At 37.3% G+C, this 17,035-nt stretch overlaps 1 protein-coding gene across 2 annotated transcripts in view; it reads right to left on the bottom strand.

Annotated features, from left to right (window-relative positions):
* kif5c (kinesin family member 5C) overlaps nt 1-16,532 on the bottom strand; it is a 33,556-nt gene extending 17,024 nt beyond the window's left edge. The window contains exons 1-11 of one of the 2 annotated variants that reach the window (XM_027152376.2): nt 15,900-16,532; nt 7,932-8,019; nt 7,466-7,539; nt 5,141-5,245; nt 4,158-4,206; nt 4,010-4,065; nt 3,169-3,256; nt 2,905-3,029; nt 1,924-2,028; nt 589-737; nt 250-398 (exon numbers count right to left, since the gene is read on the bottom strand). In XM_027152376.2, the coding sequence (XP_027008177.2) occupies nt 250-398; nt 589-737; nt 1,924-2,028; nt 2,905-3,029; nt 3,169-3,256; nt 4,010-4,065; nt 4,158-4,206; nt 5,141-5,245; nt 7,466-7,539; nt 7,932-8,019; nt 15,900-16,025 (1,114 nt within the window). In that variant the 5' untranslated portion in view covers nt 16,026-16,532. The remainder of the gene's footprint in view (nt 1-249; nt 399-588; nt 738-1,923; nt 2,029-2,904; nt 3,030-3,168; nt 3,257-4,009; nt 4,066-4,157; nt 4,207-5,140; nt 5,246-7,465; nt 7,540-7,931; nt 8,020-15,899) is intronic. The other variant, XM_027152377.2, reaches the window with a different exon arrangement.
* Nucleotides 16,533-17,035: the final 503 nt, after the last annotated feature.

Below are 17,035 nucleotides of genomic sequence, written 5' to 3'. Positions count from 1 at the left end.
CTCGATTAACGATCTGGATAAAGAAAGAAAAAAAAAACGACTTCCCTGAAATAATGATGTTTGCTCGGTTGTGTGCGGATGGATCGAAGAAAGTGGGCCAATTACTTCAAATCTCTTCAAGTTATATAACTGGAATCGAGTCCTCGCTATGTTCATCATTTATGTTCTTCATGTTCTTCAGCTTTTAATGTCATCCTCTTTTAAAACCCACTGACATTTGAACTGGAATTAATCTTTCTTTTTCTTTACCTCTCCTCCATCGCTTCAGCTCATTTTCCAGCCGTTGGATGATGACCTTCAGACCTCTGTTCTTCTCCTTCTCCTTCTCGTACTTCTTCTTCCACTCCTCGGCTGTCAGCTCCATGTTGACAGACACCGTGTTCTTGATGGTCTTGGCTCTGAGAGAGAAAGAGAGAGAGAGAGAGAGAGAGAGAGAGAGAGAGAGAGAGAGAGAGAGAGAGAGAGAGAGAGAAGGTCTCATATCAAACTGAAATTTATGAACTGTGTCTATGAAGAGGCACCAAACGTAGCTACTGGCTTTAATAAATCCTCATAAAAGAAATAACAACTATCGTTTTTTTTCTTCACCTCTGGCCAAACATAAGAGTAGATTTGGTCTCGGCCTCGTTGAAGACAGACGGCGAGCAGCAGATGATGATGGTGGTCCTGCAGTTTCCACCGAGAGAGTCCTGCAGGATTCGCGTCATCTTACTGTCTCTGTACGGCACGTGCGTCTTCTGCGGGAGGAAAAGCGTTGACGTTAGACATGCAAATACACACCCAGACATGAAAAGCATAGTCGTTATAGATGTGTCATAAGATCTGAGTATAGTATAATACAAAACAGGGCATTTCATTAATAAACCTGCATCCGGACATATGGCTAAGAAATATGGCTTTAATTTGAAAAGTCAAGCTATTTAAACAAACCATTAAAAAAAATAATTGTGTGTCTGATATTTGTACCATTTTAATGATCTAGGTAGCATTACCAGGTTCCAGAAAATGCAGAGGATGCATCTCAGAAATGTGTCAAATTGCAGAGATGGGGGACTCGAGTCATATGACTTGATTCGAGTCAGACTTAAGTCACAAATTTGAGACTTGCTTGAGAAATATTAAAAAAAGATTCGACTTGACCCTGACTTGACATTCATGGCTTGGGACTTACTTGTGACTTGCACATGTGTGACTTATTCCCACCTTTTGTCTCAAACGTTCCTTTGTACTTTCAAGTCTGAATGTGAGGAATTTTGACAACCTTGGCAACCCGACAGCCCTTAGAAACACTACATGAAAGCAAAGTCTTTTCTTTATCCCAGTCCTGATGCACGCCGCACGTCTGCAGCTTTCTGATAAGCATTTTAATAGCGCACTTACTATCCGTTTGTGTATTTGTGTTCATTTAGGATGCATCAGGATACGTTTATGTGTTCCTTTACATCCCTAATCCAAGTTCTACAGTACCAATTAAGGTTAATAAGATCCAGACGGATATCAGACAACCAGCTAGATAACCGCGATTATTGATAAAGAGAGGAAAATTCCCGTGGCAACTGGTGCGACGATCCCGAGGTACAGTAACATCCGACAGAAGGAATATGAGAAGCTGGAGCGAAGCAGGACGTGACCGAGAAACTAGAGAATGCTGAAGGTTAAAACCAAGGTTGTCTCACTGCCTCACTTTGATTTGGATATAAAATTTGATTCATATTTTGATATTAACCACAGACTTCACTGCAAAGTTATATAATATGAATATAACATATTTCATATCATCTTGGACCAAATATCTCCACTAAAAAAACATCTTCATCCATCCTTGACCGTTCTGGAGACTTTACGGAATTTGATGCAAATGTTTTTTTTTCCCTTTTCTTAAAGCACCTATAGACACAGGAGGATCGGAGCAGTAACACTTACAGTGCCTTCAGCCAGTGCTGAGATGACGTTGCCTAGAGCTGAGAGAGATTTATTGATATTTTTAGCTTCATCCAAGACGGCTCCTTCTGCTCCTGTTTTACTGACCTTAAAGACAGGAGACAGTCAGAGAGAGACAGAGAGAGAGAGAGAGAGAGAGAGAGAGAGAGAGAGAGAGAGAGAGAGAGAGAGTGAAAGAGAGAGAGAGTGAGAGATAGTGTGAGAAAGAGAGAGAGAGCGTGAGAGTCAGAGAGAGAGTGTGAGAGAGAGTGAGAGTCAGACAGAGAGAGAGAGTGAGTGAGTGAGAGAAAGATAGAGACAGAGAGTGAGAAAGAGAGACAGAGAGAGTGTGAGAGAGAGAGTGTGTGTGTGTGAGAGAGAGAGAGAGAGAGTGAGAGAGCGTGAGAGAGAGTGAGAGAGAGTGAGAGAGAGAGAGATTCAAACATGCACAAGCAGAGAAAGATAAATAAAAAAACAACAATTCACTTTATTTCAATTAATCTACAGTTGTGCTCAAAAGTTTGCATACCCTAAAAGAAAATGTTACTCATTTCCACTTAGTTGGAAAATATGACTGATAATGCAAATGATTTTTTTTCTTATTTAAAGCCAGTGGTCACGTGACGTCTTTGGGCATGCAGATCTCAGACATGCAATTTGTGCAAGACAAACAAAAAAAAATGTACAGGAACTGGAGGTATTATGCCAAGAAGAATGAGCAGCTACACCAGCGTACATATTAACTCGAGACCTATAAGACATAAAATACATTTGTTTTGCATTCTCACTCATGTTTTCTTTTTTTTTTAAAAATGGAACACATCTTGGAAATTCTCCCAAACTTTTGAGCAGGACTAAATAATATATACATTATAATACATAATATGCCTTAGCGGTATAATATAGCAGATTTATGTCCATATCTGTGGCAGGACGAACCAAAGACCAACAAAAAAAAACCCAAAACAAAAGCAGATATGAAACCTTTTCACTTCCAGCCAGATCCACCAGATAGAGCTTCCCACTCAGCTTCTTCTCAGTCTCCATGTTCTCCTGCTTGATGTTAATCAGGAAGATGCTGTGGCTGCGTGAGCTGTGCTCATTCATATCTGAAGAAGGAGTAAGAGAAAAACTTATATATATATATATATATATATATATATATATATATATATATATATATATATATATATATATATATATATATATAAAATGTAAATTATTAATGTCCCGATCTTGGTCACTCACTTGTGACAGCGACATGACGATTGGCTTTGCCTTCATCGATAACGTCCATCACCTCCTCCGGGCTGGACACGAAGCGCTCCGTACAGCCCTTTAACCAGGACAGAACGACTGATACGTGAAAACACACTTAGAAATATTGTTTATCGTGTTCTGTACCATGACGAAGAAATTAGTAGATATACCATTCAAGGTCATCCTCTTACTGTATCATACAGTTTTCATATTGTACCATATCTAATCTAATTCATACCAGGATTCCTTCTGATTGGTCAGATGTTGATTTATTTTCTCTAACAGCAGCTCTGACAGTTTTCATAGTTCGAGACATCCTGGAGTTTTTATTCGAGTAGACGTTTATTTAAAAACGAACGAATTTTGTTTATGAAGGTGACTCGGGGGGACACGGTGGTTAGCATGTTCGCCTCACACCTCCAGGTTTGGGGGTTCGATTCCCGCCTCCGCCTTGTGTGTGTGGAGTTTGCATGTTCTCCCCGTGCCTCGGGGGTTTCCTCCGGGTACTCCGGTTTCCTCCCCCGGTCCAAAGACATGCATGGTAGGTTGATTGGCATCTCTGGAACATCGTCTGTAGTGTGTGTGTGTGTGAGTGAATGAGAGTGTGTGTGTGTGCCCTGTGATGGGTTGGCACTCCGTCCAGGGTGTATCCTGTCTTGATGCCCGATGACGCCTGAGATAGGCACAGGCTCCCCGTGACCCGAGAAGTTCGGATAAGCGGTAGAAAATGAATGAATGAATGAATGAATGAATGAATGAATGAATGAAGGTGACTCAGGGGTGTTTTTAATAACCCTCTCAATTATGCAGTGAAATTCTTTTCACATACCTTGACATACGGTACCCTGTTTTTGTCTTCATGCACAGCCAGGTTGGTCTTAGAAACTAAAATCAAGCAGATATAAAGATCTTAATGAAAACTGGAACATCTGCTAGATTTCACATCCATATGTTATTTAAAAAAGATTCATTCTCACCATCCAACAGATCTCTGATTTTGTCCAAGTAAATCTCAAAGTAAGATACCTGAACGTAAAGACAGAAGAGAAACAGTAATCCTTGCACCTAAGTACTGATGGCAGCACAGTTTATAATAACTGGTCCTTCATGCAATAAACATCTCGATGCGTTATCATTTAAAAATATCTTACTGTATGAAATATTAATCTTAATAGTGTCCAGACATTCAAAAGCTCTCATTATTCTTGATAGTGCTCTTATTTGTAAAGGTACGCAAGTGTAAAAAACCCAAAACCATTCACATTATTATTATTATTATTATTATTATTATTATTATTATTATTATTATTATTATTATTGGTATAACAATAGTAATAATTATTATGATTATTATAAAAATATATATAAATATTGCTATAATAATAATAATAATAATAATAATAATAATAATAATAACAACAACAACAACAACAACAACAACAACAACAACAACAATAATAATAATAGGTATTATTATTGTTGTTGTTGTTGTTGTTGTTGTTGTTGTTGTTGTTGTTGTTGTTATTATTATTATTATTATTATTATTATTATTATGATTATATGCTTAAAATGACCTTAGTAATATACACTAAAAAATAATTTTAAAAATAATTTTAGTGTATATTGTGCACTTTTAATCAAATAAATAAATAAATAACCAGTCAACACTAAGCATGGCTGAATGCAAGAGCAGTGACATGGAAAATTATCGGAGTTGACACACACACATATGGTCAACATACTCATTTCACTCTGCCACCATGTGTCTATGCTCCTGTACACACTCACACCTACCAGCAATGTTCTTGAACACACACACACACACACACACACACACACACACACACACACACACACACACACACACACACACACACACACACACACACACACACACACACACAGAAAAAAAAACAAGGCAAAGGAATTTAAAGAGGTCTTTCTTGGTTTGTCTGTTACCTTGATATGAAACTCAAGGTCCTCATCCATGGAGTAAATGTGGTCGAAGATGTCCTGAGAGATGCGAGGAATGATGCCTTTACGCGCCGAGTCATGAAGGTTCCCCTGTGTGAAGCAGATATCATACATAACCATACTTTACTTAAAAACACATACATGTTAGTATGTTACAGTACATGCAGGTAAACAAATGATATTTAAACATCTATACTAAAAAGAGAACATGTAGTCAGATAGATTAAAGAATTATGAATATTAAGTATAGTTTACGTAAAAAAGTTACGCTTTACTTTACTTAACAAAACAAATTTAATTTAAACGAATAGTGTAAAATGTCACTCATTACAATCACATGGAACCAAAGTACGAATTTTGATAAAGTAAATTAGATTTATTTTTTACCTCATTGTATTTAAACCGATGCTAAAATCTGTATAAAAAAAACCTTTGAGATGTGGCCTGAATTTTTCCAATCTCTATACTGAGCCCAACGCTTTCATGAACCAGAAACGTTTCACACAATAAACCAGAAAAATGTATTAATTTAACGATTTTATTTTATCAATGAATTAACAAGCATGGAAATGAATGAAGGGTCTAAACAGAGGGACATGTAAATAAATCTTAAATGGCGTAAAGATTTTGAGATCGTTGGAATAGACAAAATAGAGAAAAAATATATATTTGACTCCAAGGAAGTTCATGTTTCATAATAAAATTTGCTTCATATGAGTGAGAGTGAATATCATATGAATATCAAATGTCACTGATTGTAATGCGATAAAACGTTCCAACAGATTTATAATAAAATATATTGAAATTGATTTATGGAACAATCGGTAATACTAGAATTTTTAGACGACGCTTACGTTTCATTTAGCGCGTATTTGGGATTGTGTGCAAATCTGTGCAGTAACTACAGAGCTGAGTCTATATTCAGCTCGATGAAAGAAATGGTCTGTTTCCAGGGAAACAGCTGGTACTGATTGGCACTGATCATGTGACATATTGTGAGAACTGCGAGCTAGTCACACCTTGTCGTTATTTTAGCCCCGCTGCACTTTTTTTTAAAGGCCAGAGATGTATAGATTAAATCAGGGGAAGGGTTAAAGCCTCATGAATATTACACACAATATGAAACATTACTCCTCAAAGCGAGATCTTGTTCATCTGGAAGCCATCGCTGGGTGCAAGGCAGGAAATTGGTCTGAGCGCGTCATGTTTAAACTGTTTAAATCGACATTCACAATGTTCCCAAGGCCGTTCATAATCATAACCGTTAAACCGAATCAAGTAACCAATCGAATGGATTAATAACAACAAGAATCCAATCATAAACATGCACTGATTACAGAAACACTGACACAATCATTATTCTCTAGTCTAGACTGGTATTTCCTGTCCTGCTGTAAACAGACACCTTTAACAGTGGTTTCAGTACAGCTCTTTGACCCACAAATCAAAATGATACTATCAAATACTGCCTCCGACTGAACATCAGAGCTCAGCCCTGAAACAGGAAGACCTGTAAGTCCCGGCCAGTGGTAGGACTAATGACCTGATGAATATTAGCATTATTAACAGAACCCGCTGCCTTTTAACAGGGCGGCTTCTTTCACTCACAGTTTTTTTTTTGGTCTCAAATCACAAAGCAAAGCTAATATTTTCTCTCATCAGCATGTCTTTTAATAAGGTGACTAGTTCGTCTGGGATTCCTGGGATGGTTAATGACAAGATTATCCAAACCTCCCGGGACACGGGGGGCCTGTGCCTATCTCAGGTGTCATTGGGCATCAAGGCAGGATACACCCTGGACGGAGTGCCAACCCATCGCAGGGCACACACACACTCTCATTCACTCACACACTACAGACAATTTTCCAGAGATGCCAATCAACGCATGTCTTTGGACAAGGGGAGGAAACCCCCGAGGCACAGGGGAGAACATGCAAACTCCACACACACAAGGTGTAGGTGGGAATCGAACCACCAACCCTAGAGCTGTGAGGCAAACATGCTAACCACTAAGCCACCGTGCCCCCCAATGACCAGATTAGCTCCAGTTAAATCTTTTTTCTGAATTTAATTATTACTTTTTTTTTTTTGAGGAACTGAGGAAGTAACGCTTGGGTGCTAGACTGAAACTCAAGTTGTTCATTCCTAACATATATACACACTGTGGCTTGCATTGCTGAGACTCCACCGAAAGCTTCTGAAAAGGTCGCACCACAACTGGTGACGGAATGCTATTCAATTTAACATCAGCAATTCAAAAGAATTTCAATGGAGTCTGGTGCCATTCATATGATTTCAACATCATCTTACCTCCATGGTGTGGGTCTTGCCAGATGAAGTCTGGCCATAGGCAAAAATGGTTCCGTTGTATCCATTGAGAACGTCTGGTAAGAAAACGAGTCGAATCTCAACAAATCTCAAGAACTTTTTAGTGTAGAATGTTAGCGTACATACATGGGTATATAATGGGTGACAAATTAAAGGAAACAATTAGCCACTAGAACAGCTTTGAAGTGCCGTAGCCTTTAATTATACAGTCTTGAGATTTGAGTCATGGTTTTGTTCCCTCGAAAGAAAAGAGACATGAAGAGCATCATGTCTCTTTTCTTTCGAGGGAACAAAACCATGTACTGTAAACAAAACCATGCTTTTTCCAGGGTTTCCATTAATTTGTCAGTGGTTTGTCTGAAAAAACATTAGACTGCTAATACTAAAATGCATACAAGACACAATTAACACAATTCTGTCAAATTCAAAAAGGATTAGAAAATCATACCTTTAACGATCTGCTTAGCACAGGCATCGTAGACCAGCTCTTGGTTTGTGTTTGGAGGAAGAACTCGATCAAACACGTAAGGCTTACCCTGTCAAAGTCAACAGAGATTCATTTAGAGACACATATAGTTTAATCATTTATTATTTAAAACTATATCGCAATTAAACGCCTTATAAATTTTGTTTATTATGTTGTTTATTTCTAAGCAATTTATCTTTACTTTAACCATCGTTTTAGAGCAAGGACACTGATAAGTGGCCGTGCAGGTTGAACGGTTTGGTTTGGAATAGTGCCATAGCTGAAATAGAACAATAAAAACAAACACCACAGTATCCACTTATGTAGCTTTACTTATTCTACGAAATAGCATTTATGACAATCCTACAACCTCGACACAAAGAAAAGTCTCGTGGGTATTAAAGTAGTCCACATCATGCAAGGCTTTAAGCTCCTCCTACCCCAGCTGTCAATCATTCCTGACTGTCTCGTCCACTTTCTGATAGGGCAAAATGTTGTGGACATCGTATTTTATCTTGAGACAAAAAAGCAGTTATAAACTGAAGAAAAGCTGAAATACTGAAGGTAGAAAAGAAGATATAATTAAGTGGCATAGACAGGGATGAAAATACCTTTAAATATTAATCTGTGTTAATCAAATACCCTTAAAATACTAATCTATGTCAGGGAAATACCCTTAAATACTCATCTGTGTCTCTGAAATACCTTTAAATACTAAACAGTGTCAGTGAAATTCCCTTAAATACTAATGTGTCTCTGAAATACCCTTAAATACTAATACCCTTAAATACTAATCTGTGTTAAAGAAATACCCTTAAATACTAATGTGTCTCTGAAATACCCTTAAATACTAATGTGTTAAACAAATACCCTTAAATACTAATACTCTTAAATACTAATCTGTGTTAAACAAATACCCTTAAATACTAATGTGTCTCTGAAATACCCTTAAATACTAATGTGTTAAACAAATACCCTTAAATACTAAACTGTGTTAAAGAAATACCCTTAAATACTAATGTCTTTCTGAAATAACCTTAATACTAATGTGTTAATGAAATACCCTTAAATACTAAACAGTGTCCTTGAAATACCTTTAAATACTAATGTGTGTCACTAAACTACCCTTAAATACTAATGTGTCTCTGAAATATCTTTAAATACTAATCTGTTAAAGAAATACCCATAAATACTAATGTGTCCCTAAACTACATTTAAATACTAAACATTGTCAATGAAATACCCTTAAATACTAATCTGTGTGTCTGAAATATCCTTAAATACTAAACAGTGTCTCTGAAATACCTTTAAATACTAATCTGTCGCTAAACTACCCTTAAAAACTAATCTATGTCAGGGGAAATACCCTTAAATACTAATGTGTTAATGAAATACCCTTAAATACTAAACAGTGTCAGTGAAATACCCTTAAATACTAATCTGTGTTAATGAAATACCCTTAAATACTAACGTGTCTCTGAAATAACCTTAAATACCAATCTGTGTCGCTGAACTACCCTTAAATACTAATGTGTCTCTGAAATACCCTTAAATACTAATCTATGTCAGGGAAAAACCTTTATTACATTTAAGAAAAAACTCAAACATAAAGTAAGCAGTTGAAACTATTTCAGACATCTGACCTTGATGTGATCAAAATCTTATTACTTCGTAAAAAATCTTATTACTTAGTTAAAAAAGCTAAAAAAAAAAAAAAGGTCCATTTTATTGAAAGCCTCTGTGATGTACTGAAGACCAATAACCGGTAATCAGAAGCTTCATTTCGGAATCAATTTCACGTGACTCATGAATCAACATGTTGGAAGTGTAACGTTAACGTTGTGTCACACTCTGAGGTCCTTTGTTATGAGGCACACAGGGGTCCAGGGACCTCAAAAGCTTTCTCTGAACAGACCCTGTCGCCACGGAAACTGCCGTCTAGCTTCCTGATTGGCTGTCGGATAAGACTAGGTGGCAGGGGGATGGAAAGTGTGATTGAAAGGGTAGAAACATGATTGCTGGTGTGTCTTGATGCATAAACATATCTCAATCGGTCAGATAACAGTGACCACATGTTGTTCGGGGTGTGATTTATAACATCAGTATTAATTGGTGCTGTCTTTTATAGGGACTAGGAGTAAATCATTCTATAATGGGATCTGTTTCAAAAACAGTGCTTTTCTCTTAATAAATCTTAATTAAATCTTATGCACTGTACCTGAAAACTATCAGCGTATATAAACGTACAACATCTATACTATAAAATAAGTCCCAATATGCCACACAGAATATACGCCTGAGCTAACCTAACCTACACACACAACAGTTTACACAGAGCTTCTGTGAGCAAGCAAACCCCCACACGTGTGCAGGAAACACACACGCATGCACGCATACGGACGAAGCATCAAAACGGAGTCTACATTCGGTCAATAATTGATGCCTGGGCTCTGGGGAGAGTCAGGGCCTTTCCGCAGGGCAGCTGTGCAGCTGCAGAACTCAATCTTTCCATTCCAAGGCTTAAGGACATCAATACTCTAAAGTGTCTCCCTAAATCTCTAAACAAATGCTGTGTCAATAACAACACAGCCACAAATACAGTAGTTACAAAACTCTGTTCTGCCGTGTGAATAAGGAATCTAATGAATAAGGCACAGCACTGGATATTGCATTGGATATTGTTTCCAGGGTACCTGAAGCTCACGTGTTTGGTATAGATGTCACACTACGCACCAAACAATATCAATATTCGCCGAGTAATAAATAAATTAATGAGACAAACCTCAAAAACAAACAAAAAAAAAAATCAGCATTTCAGATAGCAAGGCAATCATACATCAAATACAAATATGGTTGTGTGTGTGTGTGTGTGTGAGTGTGTGAGTGTGCGTGTGTGCGTGCGTGTGTGTGTGCGTGTGCATGTGCATGTGTCTCAAGCGCAGAATAAATATTCACACCTCTTCCACACCCTCATCACAGAAACACACATTTCATGCACGCTGAGCTAATGTTGTACGAGCTTGCAGATGAAATGAGGGGGAAAATTGAACAGATCAAACATGGAGAAAGACCCGAGACCATAAGCTCTGAGCAACAGTGGATTTGACATCATGGAAAATCATTTTAAATAAATCGAATTGCAAAAAAACACAACATTGTGCATAAAAATAACATGAACTCACCCATTATATAAAAGATAAATAATCCATTATAATTAAAATTCTGTTAGTCTGTTTTATTTTATTCTCTATAATTATCTACTTTAATTATGAAAAGTATTTTATTTAGTGTATATATAAAAGTGATTTTAGATATGTATTTATTATTATTATTATTATTATTATTATTATTATTATTATTTAATTAAAATAGAAGTAATATTTTTTTATATTTTTAGGAACTGATAATATTAAGTAATATTTTTATATGTAAGTATATTGTAATAAATCAGAAAATCAAAGTAGACTTAAAGTGAGAATAATTAAAGTATATATAAAGTATATTTCGAATAGAATGAATAGTATCAGTTCTATCCATTTTCGAACCGATTTTTATTATTTCTGTTGTTATGATTAAAGTGTCATTGAATAAACCAGCTTCCACAGACAAACATTTTAAAAAGATAGAAATGCTCAGATACACATAACAATGCATTAATATATACTTTGTGCTCAGTTCCTTCGGACGACACTAAAATCCGGTAAAAAAGAAAACATGACCATCCCTTTTTCCGCATTTCCAGTTATGTTAATTGCATTTAGTCCTGTGGTGAAACCCCCAGCACCCCAGAGATCACAAAAGCCTCCAGGCTGAAAAGCAGGATACAAAGAACAGTTCACCACCTCATAACGCTCGCTAATGAGCCACAGCTAGACGTCCAAGGACAGTAATATATGTGCATGTATTAAGACCCTGTCCAACAGATCAACACGTTCACAAACATACACAAGTATTAGGGTTTTGCAAAAGAATAAAACGTTAATGCGTTATAAATCTGTAGGATTTATACTAGCGGGCTTATTAGCATATGAATAGAGTGAACAGATTTCCTCTGAAGGATATCGATTTTGGAGGATTACAAACGTTCCATTAGTCGCTGATGGGGAAAAAAGACACATTAACTAGCTTTATACCTACTGTATATATATGCACTCACCGAGAACATTATTAGTGTTAACACTGCTAATACTAATACTAGATAAAAGCCTCTTCTTTGCTCTCAAAAAAGGCCTGGATTCCACAAGATGTTGGAAATGTTCCTTTTGGTCCATGTTTACTGTATAACTGCATCAGACGATTACTGCAGATTCTCCAGAATCTCTACCACATCCAAAATGGTGTTCTGACTGGGAAGATCTCTAAAGAACATCAAGCTTGTTGTTATGTTCATGAAACCAGTTTTGGTGCATTATTATAAATGTTTCCATTAAAAGATCAGTAAATGGTGGTTATGAAAGGATGCACATGATGAGGAACTGTACTCAAATGAACCTTTTCCACCGAGGCAGTTTGAGTGCTGGTCCGGAGCCTAATTTAGAACCAGTTCTTTCTTTTTCGACAGCCAAAGCACCGGCTCTGAACCAGGAAAAGTGGTTCTTAAGTAGCACCAAAACGTTGCTGGTCTAGACTTAAGAACTGCTTGCGTCAGGAGCTGTGGGCAGGGCTACTGTTAGCGCATTTGATAATGTACCTAAAGTTTACTAATGTTTAATACACTTTTACTTTACCACAATATGATCAATTATCAGCACACATGATAGTTGGTAGCTACATGCTAAGGCTAACTTTTTTCTGTGTTAATGATAAAATAATGTTATGTACTTTCTCGATTACAACCTCCGTTTATACAATTTACACGGAGCTGTACGTACACGTTGGATTCGCCGCGTTTGGATGCTAATGTACGTTCACAAAGCCATGAGCATTAACAGTAAAGCAACATACGCCATTGTTGTTGTGTTTGTGTTTGCCGCTGCTGCGCTAACTGTGCTGCACTGGGAAACGTGAGACGTATACAGTGACGTCACACTCGGCTCTGTGATGGCTCTCTAGCCGGTGGAAAGGTAAACCGGTTCTTAGAAGGTTCACCAGTGGAACCAACTTTGAATCAGCACTAGCTCTGAACCAGCACCTGGTCCTTTTTGGTGGAAAAGGGGCAAAATAGGCCCAAAGGGTGGCAAAAAACATTCCCCATACACCATGACACCAGCTCCACCAGCCTGGACTGTTCACACAAGGGCTGTCCATGGGTTCATGGTGTTGGTGCCAAATTCAGACCCAACCATCTACGGAAATTCACATTCATCGGATCGATCCTGTCATACAAAATGGCACATGATTGGTTGTTTGGAACAGCATGTCTGAGCAGGAGTACATGCAGTTTTATTTCCTCACAGACACTTTAATCTCTCTCACTTCATCTGTATTCCAAGCACGAATATCGAACAAGAGAAATCTCTTTCTTACCGTATGTCACTTCTATAGCAATTTTCTCTCATTATGTCACTTGACAGCTTCGCTATCTTATGTCTTTTGTGTGAATTTGAACGGATCCCTGAACAAGTGCAGCAGAAGAATGCAAAATTGTCAGAATGCATTTAAGACGATTTAGTTCTGCTGTAATGTTATTCATATTAAAGCCATTATCTACTGTAAATTATTCAATGACTACAGAGAAATTAATGGGAAGGGTGAAATTTCCTGTCCACCAAAGTATATGTCAAAGATCTAAGAACAATATGAGCAAAGGTAAGATTTTATTCTGAGCTAAACAAACAAACAAACAAACAAACAAACAAATAAATAAATTAATTAAAAACAGAATAAAAATAATATTTATATATATTTTTTAATCGGATTGCTCAATGGCCACTACACACGGGATAAATACCTATTTTCTTGCTATACACAAATTAAGTACATGCTCTATTTACATTTTGATAAACAACTAGTGTTGCGCATAATTCGATAAATAACAATACAGACCAGTGATACAGTTAAATTTACAAAAATTATGCCATTGCCAGATGATTAGAATCCAACCATATCTCTCATTAGCCATTCATGTCAGTTCATTCATAAAGGATTCCATTAAATTGTGTACTAAACTCTGGTTAACTCTTAGTATTTGCTTATATTAATGTCATAGTCAATATACATATAGTCAATATTCATATATAGAGACAGAGACCGAGAGACCGAGATGGTTTGTAATAATCAGTAAAACTAATTATGCATAAAATTCTCTTCACTTGGCTTTAAATAAAATTAGACCGTGCACCACAAGAAAACAACGCAGACAAGATTAGAGTTGATTAGATTATAAAAGAGATAATATACAGGGGTTATGGGTTCATTTTAGGCTTAATTTGATTAGCTAGTTGACTGAATTGTTCCATGTAGAAAAGCTGACAATCAATTAAATTTTTTTTTCTTCACACTAAATATCAACATGAGGAAAATTGTGCATCCTTAACAACAAATACAAAACACAAAGGGAATTAGCTTTGTGATGTGGACGTCTGAGTCGGGTTAAAGACAGCCGAGACAATCACACTCACTGAATAAAGAACATCTCAAGCTTTTGTCTGAACCTTTCATCGGTGTTATGCTAAGTCTTTGTCATGACATCATCATGACATCATCATGACATCATCAGCATGAAAACACAATGCAATTTGGTTATACTTGTAACAAAAAACCCTCAAATGTGCTAGTAATCAAAAGAATCCTTGCTAACACGAGAAGATCATCCATTGTTTTAAAATATCCAGTGCATACTGAATGCTTAGTTTCAGATTGCAATGTTAATTTCTTTATATTAATATTTTAGTTATTGTTTTGTATTTTGTCTGGGTAACATACCAACAACTCGATCACTGACAAAGTCTGACTGCATAGTGACAAGCATGTGATTGGATGGTAGCTCACGTTGACATTTTTCGGCTATTGTAAAACATCTTTGTGTGTTTTCAGTCAGGAAAACTAAATAATAATAATAATAATAATAATAATAATAATAATAATAATAATAATAACAATAACAATAATAACAATGACAATAATAATAATAATAATAATAATAATAATAATAATAATAATAATAATAATAATAATTAAAAAAAATAAAAATGCGAAGTCATTTACGTCTAAATAGATGAAGAATCGTCTAGCGCTCAGCTGAGATTTACGGTTCATAGTTCATTAGCAAAATGAATTTGCAATCTAAGTAACAGCTTCATTTGGTGAAACAGAAACCTAAAGATAATATCAGGATTATCCGTCTAAGATAAAAACCGAGAATTGGTTCTATTTAGAGGGGAAAAAAAGCTTTTCATTCTCAAATCATTTCTTTTATTGTAAACTATACAACATACACAAACGTATGTACACCCCTAACTATCACACCCATATGTGTTCCTTCTCTAAACTGTTGCTACCGAGTGAACTAAGAGGCCCAAACCTGCTCCATCAAGACAAGTACACAATAATGTGTTAAAGATGGAGTGGAAGAATCGAGTGTCCTAAACAGAGCCCTGATTCTTACTCAACCCCAATGAACATGATTGAGATTAACTGGAACACCGACTGAACCCCAGATCTCATCAATACCTGATCTCACTAATGTTCTTGTTGCTGAATGAACACAAATCTCCACAGTCAGGCTCCAACATCTGGAGGAAAGTAAAGAGTTCCCAGTAAAGTAAAGATTATTATATCAGCAAAGAGAGGCATTGAAATGTTCAACATGTGATGGAGAGATGTCCACAAACCTTTAACCATGTAGTGCATCACTGCCGAGATATTAATGTGTTACTGTGTGATTTGGAACACAGCCCAGGGTTCAACTGGATTCGATTCCTATTTCCTGTTAGTGCGTTATTAAGGGAAAAGCTGGGCTTCGTCCCTGGTCAAGCAAAGGAAAGTAAAAGTGAGATCGTGTTAACTCACCGAAATAACGACAGTGTCCTCGCCCTTAAATTTTGGGATGTATTTGTCTCCTCTGTTGATTTCCGACTCGTTCAGTGGCCTGAATCGGCACATCACTTTGACTCCGCATTCCGCCGCGTCCACCATGTCGAACCTGACCAAGTAAGGAAAAGGTGAAGGTCCTGAAAAGTTCAAGCTCGGAGGAAAACTTGATGCGGTGTAGAGATCAGTCGCACATCTCAGACATGACTATTTGAAAAATAAATCCAGTCTAAAAGCCTAATTTAATCAAACTCTCCACCTGTGTACTGTAAACACTTTCGGCTTCAAGCAGACTATTAATAAGTGACAAAGAACAGAGATGCAGTGAGATCGGAGTCTTTAACGCTCTGGATAACGTGCTGTTGGTCTCAGTGACCAAACACTGACCGCAGCATCAGCATCACGCAGCATACCGGCTTTAAAGGCTCATCTCGCGCATGCGCATTGTGCGTTAGTAGAGCGGCGATTATATGGACAGTCAGCAGCGCCCCCATGACATAAAACGGGAAATATACGGAATTTTATAAAAGTTCGCATAAGGATTTGGGAAACGAGGTGGAGCTCGGATTTACCCTGGTATGGAAAACTAGGCACTCATAACCCCACACCCCACAACACAGACACACACACGCACTCTTCATCTCTCTCACACACGCACTCTCTTCATCTCTCTCTCTTTCAATCACACATACACACACACACAAACACACACACACCTCTCTCTCTCACACACACGCACACACTCTTCATTTCTCTCTCACACGCACTCTCCATCTCTCTCTTTCACACACACATGCACACACACACATGCACATGCACACACACACACACACACACACACACTTCATCTCTCTCTCTCTCTCTCTCTCTCTCTCTCTCATACACACACAAACTTCATCTCTCTCTCTCTCTCTCTCACACACACACAAACTTCATCTCTCTCTCTCTCTCTCTCTCTCTCTCGCTCACACGCACACACACTCCATCTCTCTCTCTCTCGCACACATACGCGCACACACACACTTCATCTGTCTGTCTATCTCTCTCTACACAGCACCATTCGCTATTAGCTCCTGCACACTGTAGTAGACAGATAAAATCAAAATGATTAGCTT

Source organism: Tachysurus fulvidraco, chromosome 6 (assembly GCF_022655615.1).
Source record: "Tachysurus fulvidraco isolate hzauxx_2018 chromosome 6, HZAU_PFXX_2.0, whole genome shotgun sequence".
NCBI classification, from domain to species: domain Eukaryota; kingdom Metazoa; phylum Chordata; class Actinopteri; order Siluriformes; family Bagridae; genus Tachysurus; species Tachysurus fulvidraco.
This window is presented reverse-complemented; position numbering and strand designations above follow the sequence as displayed.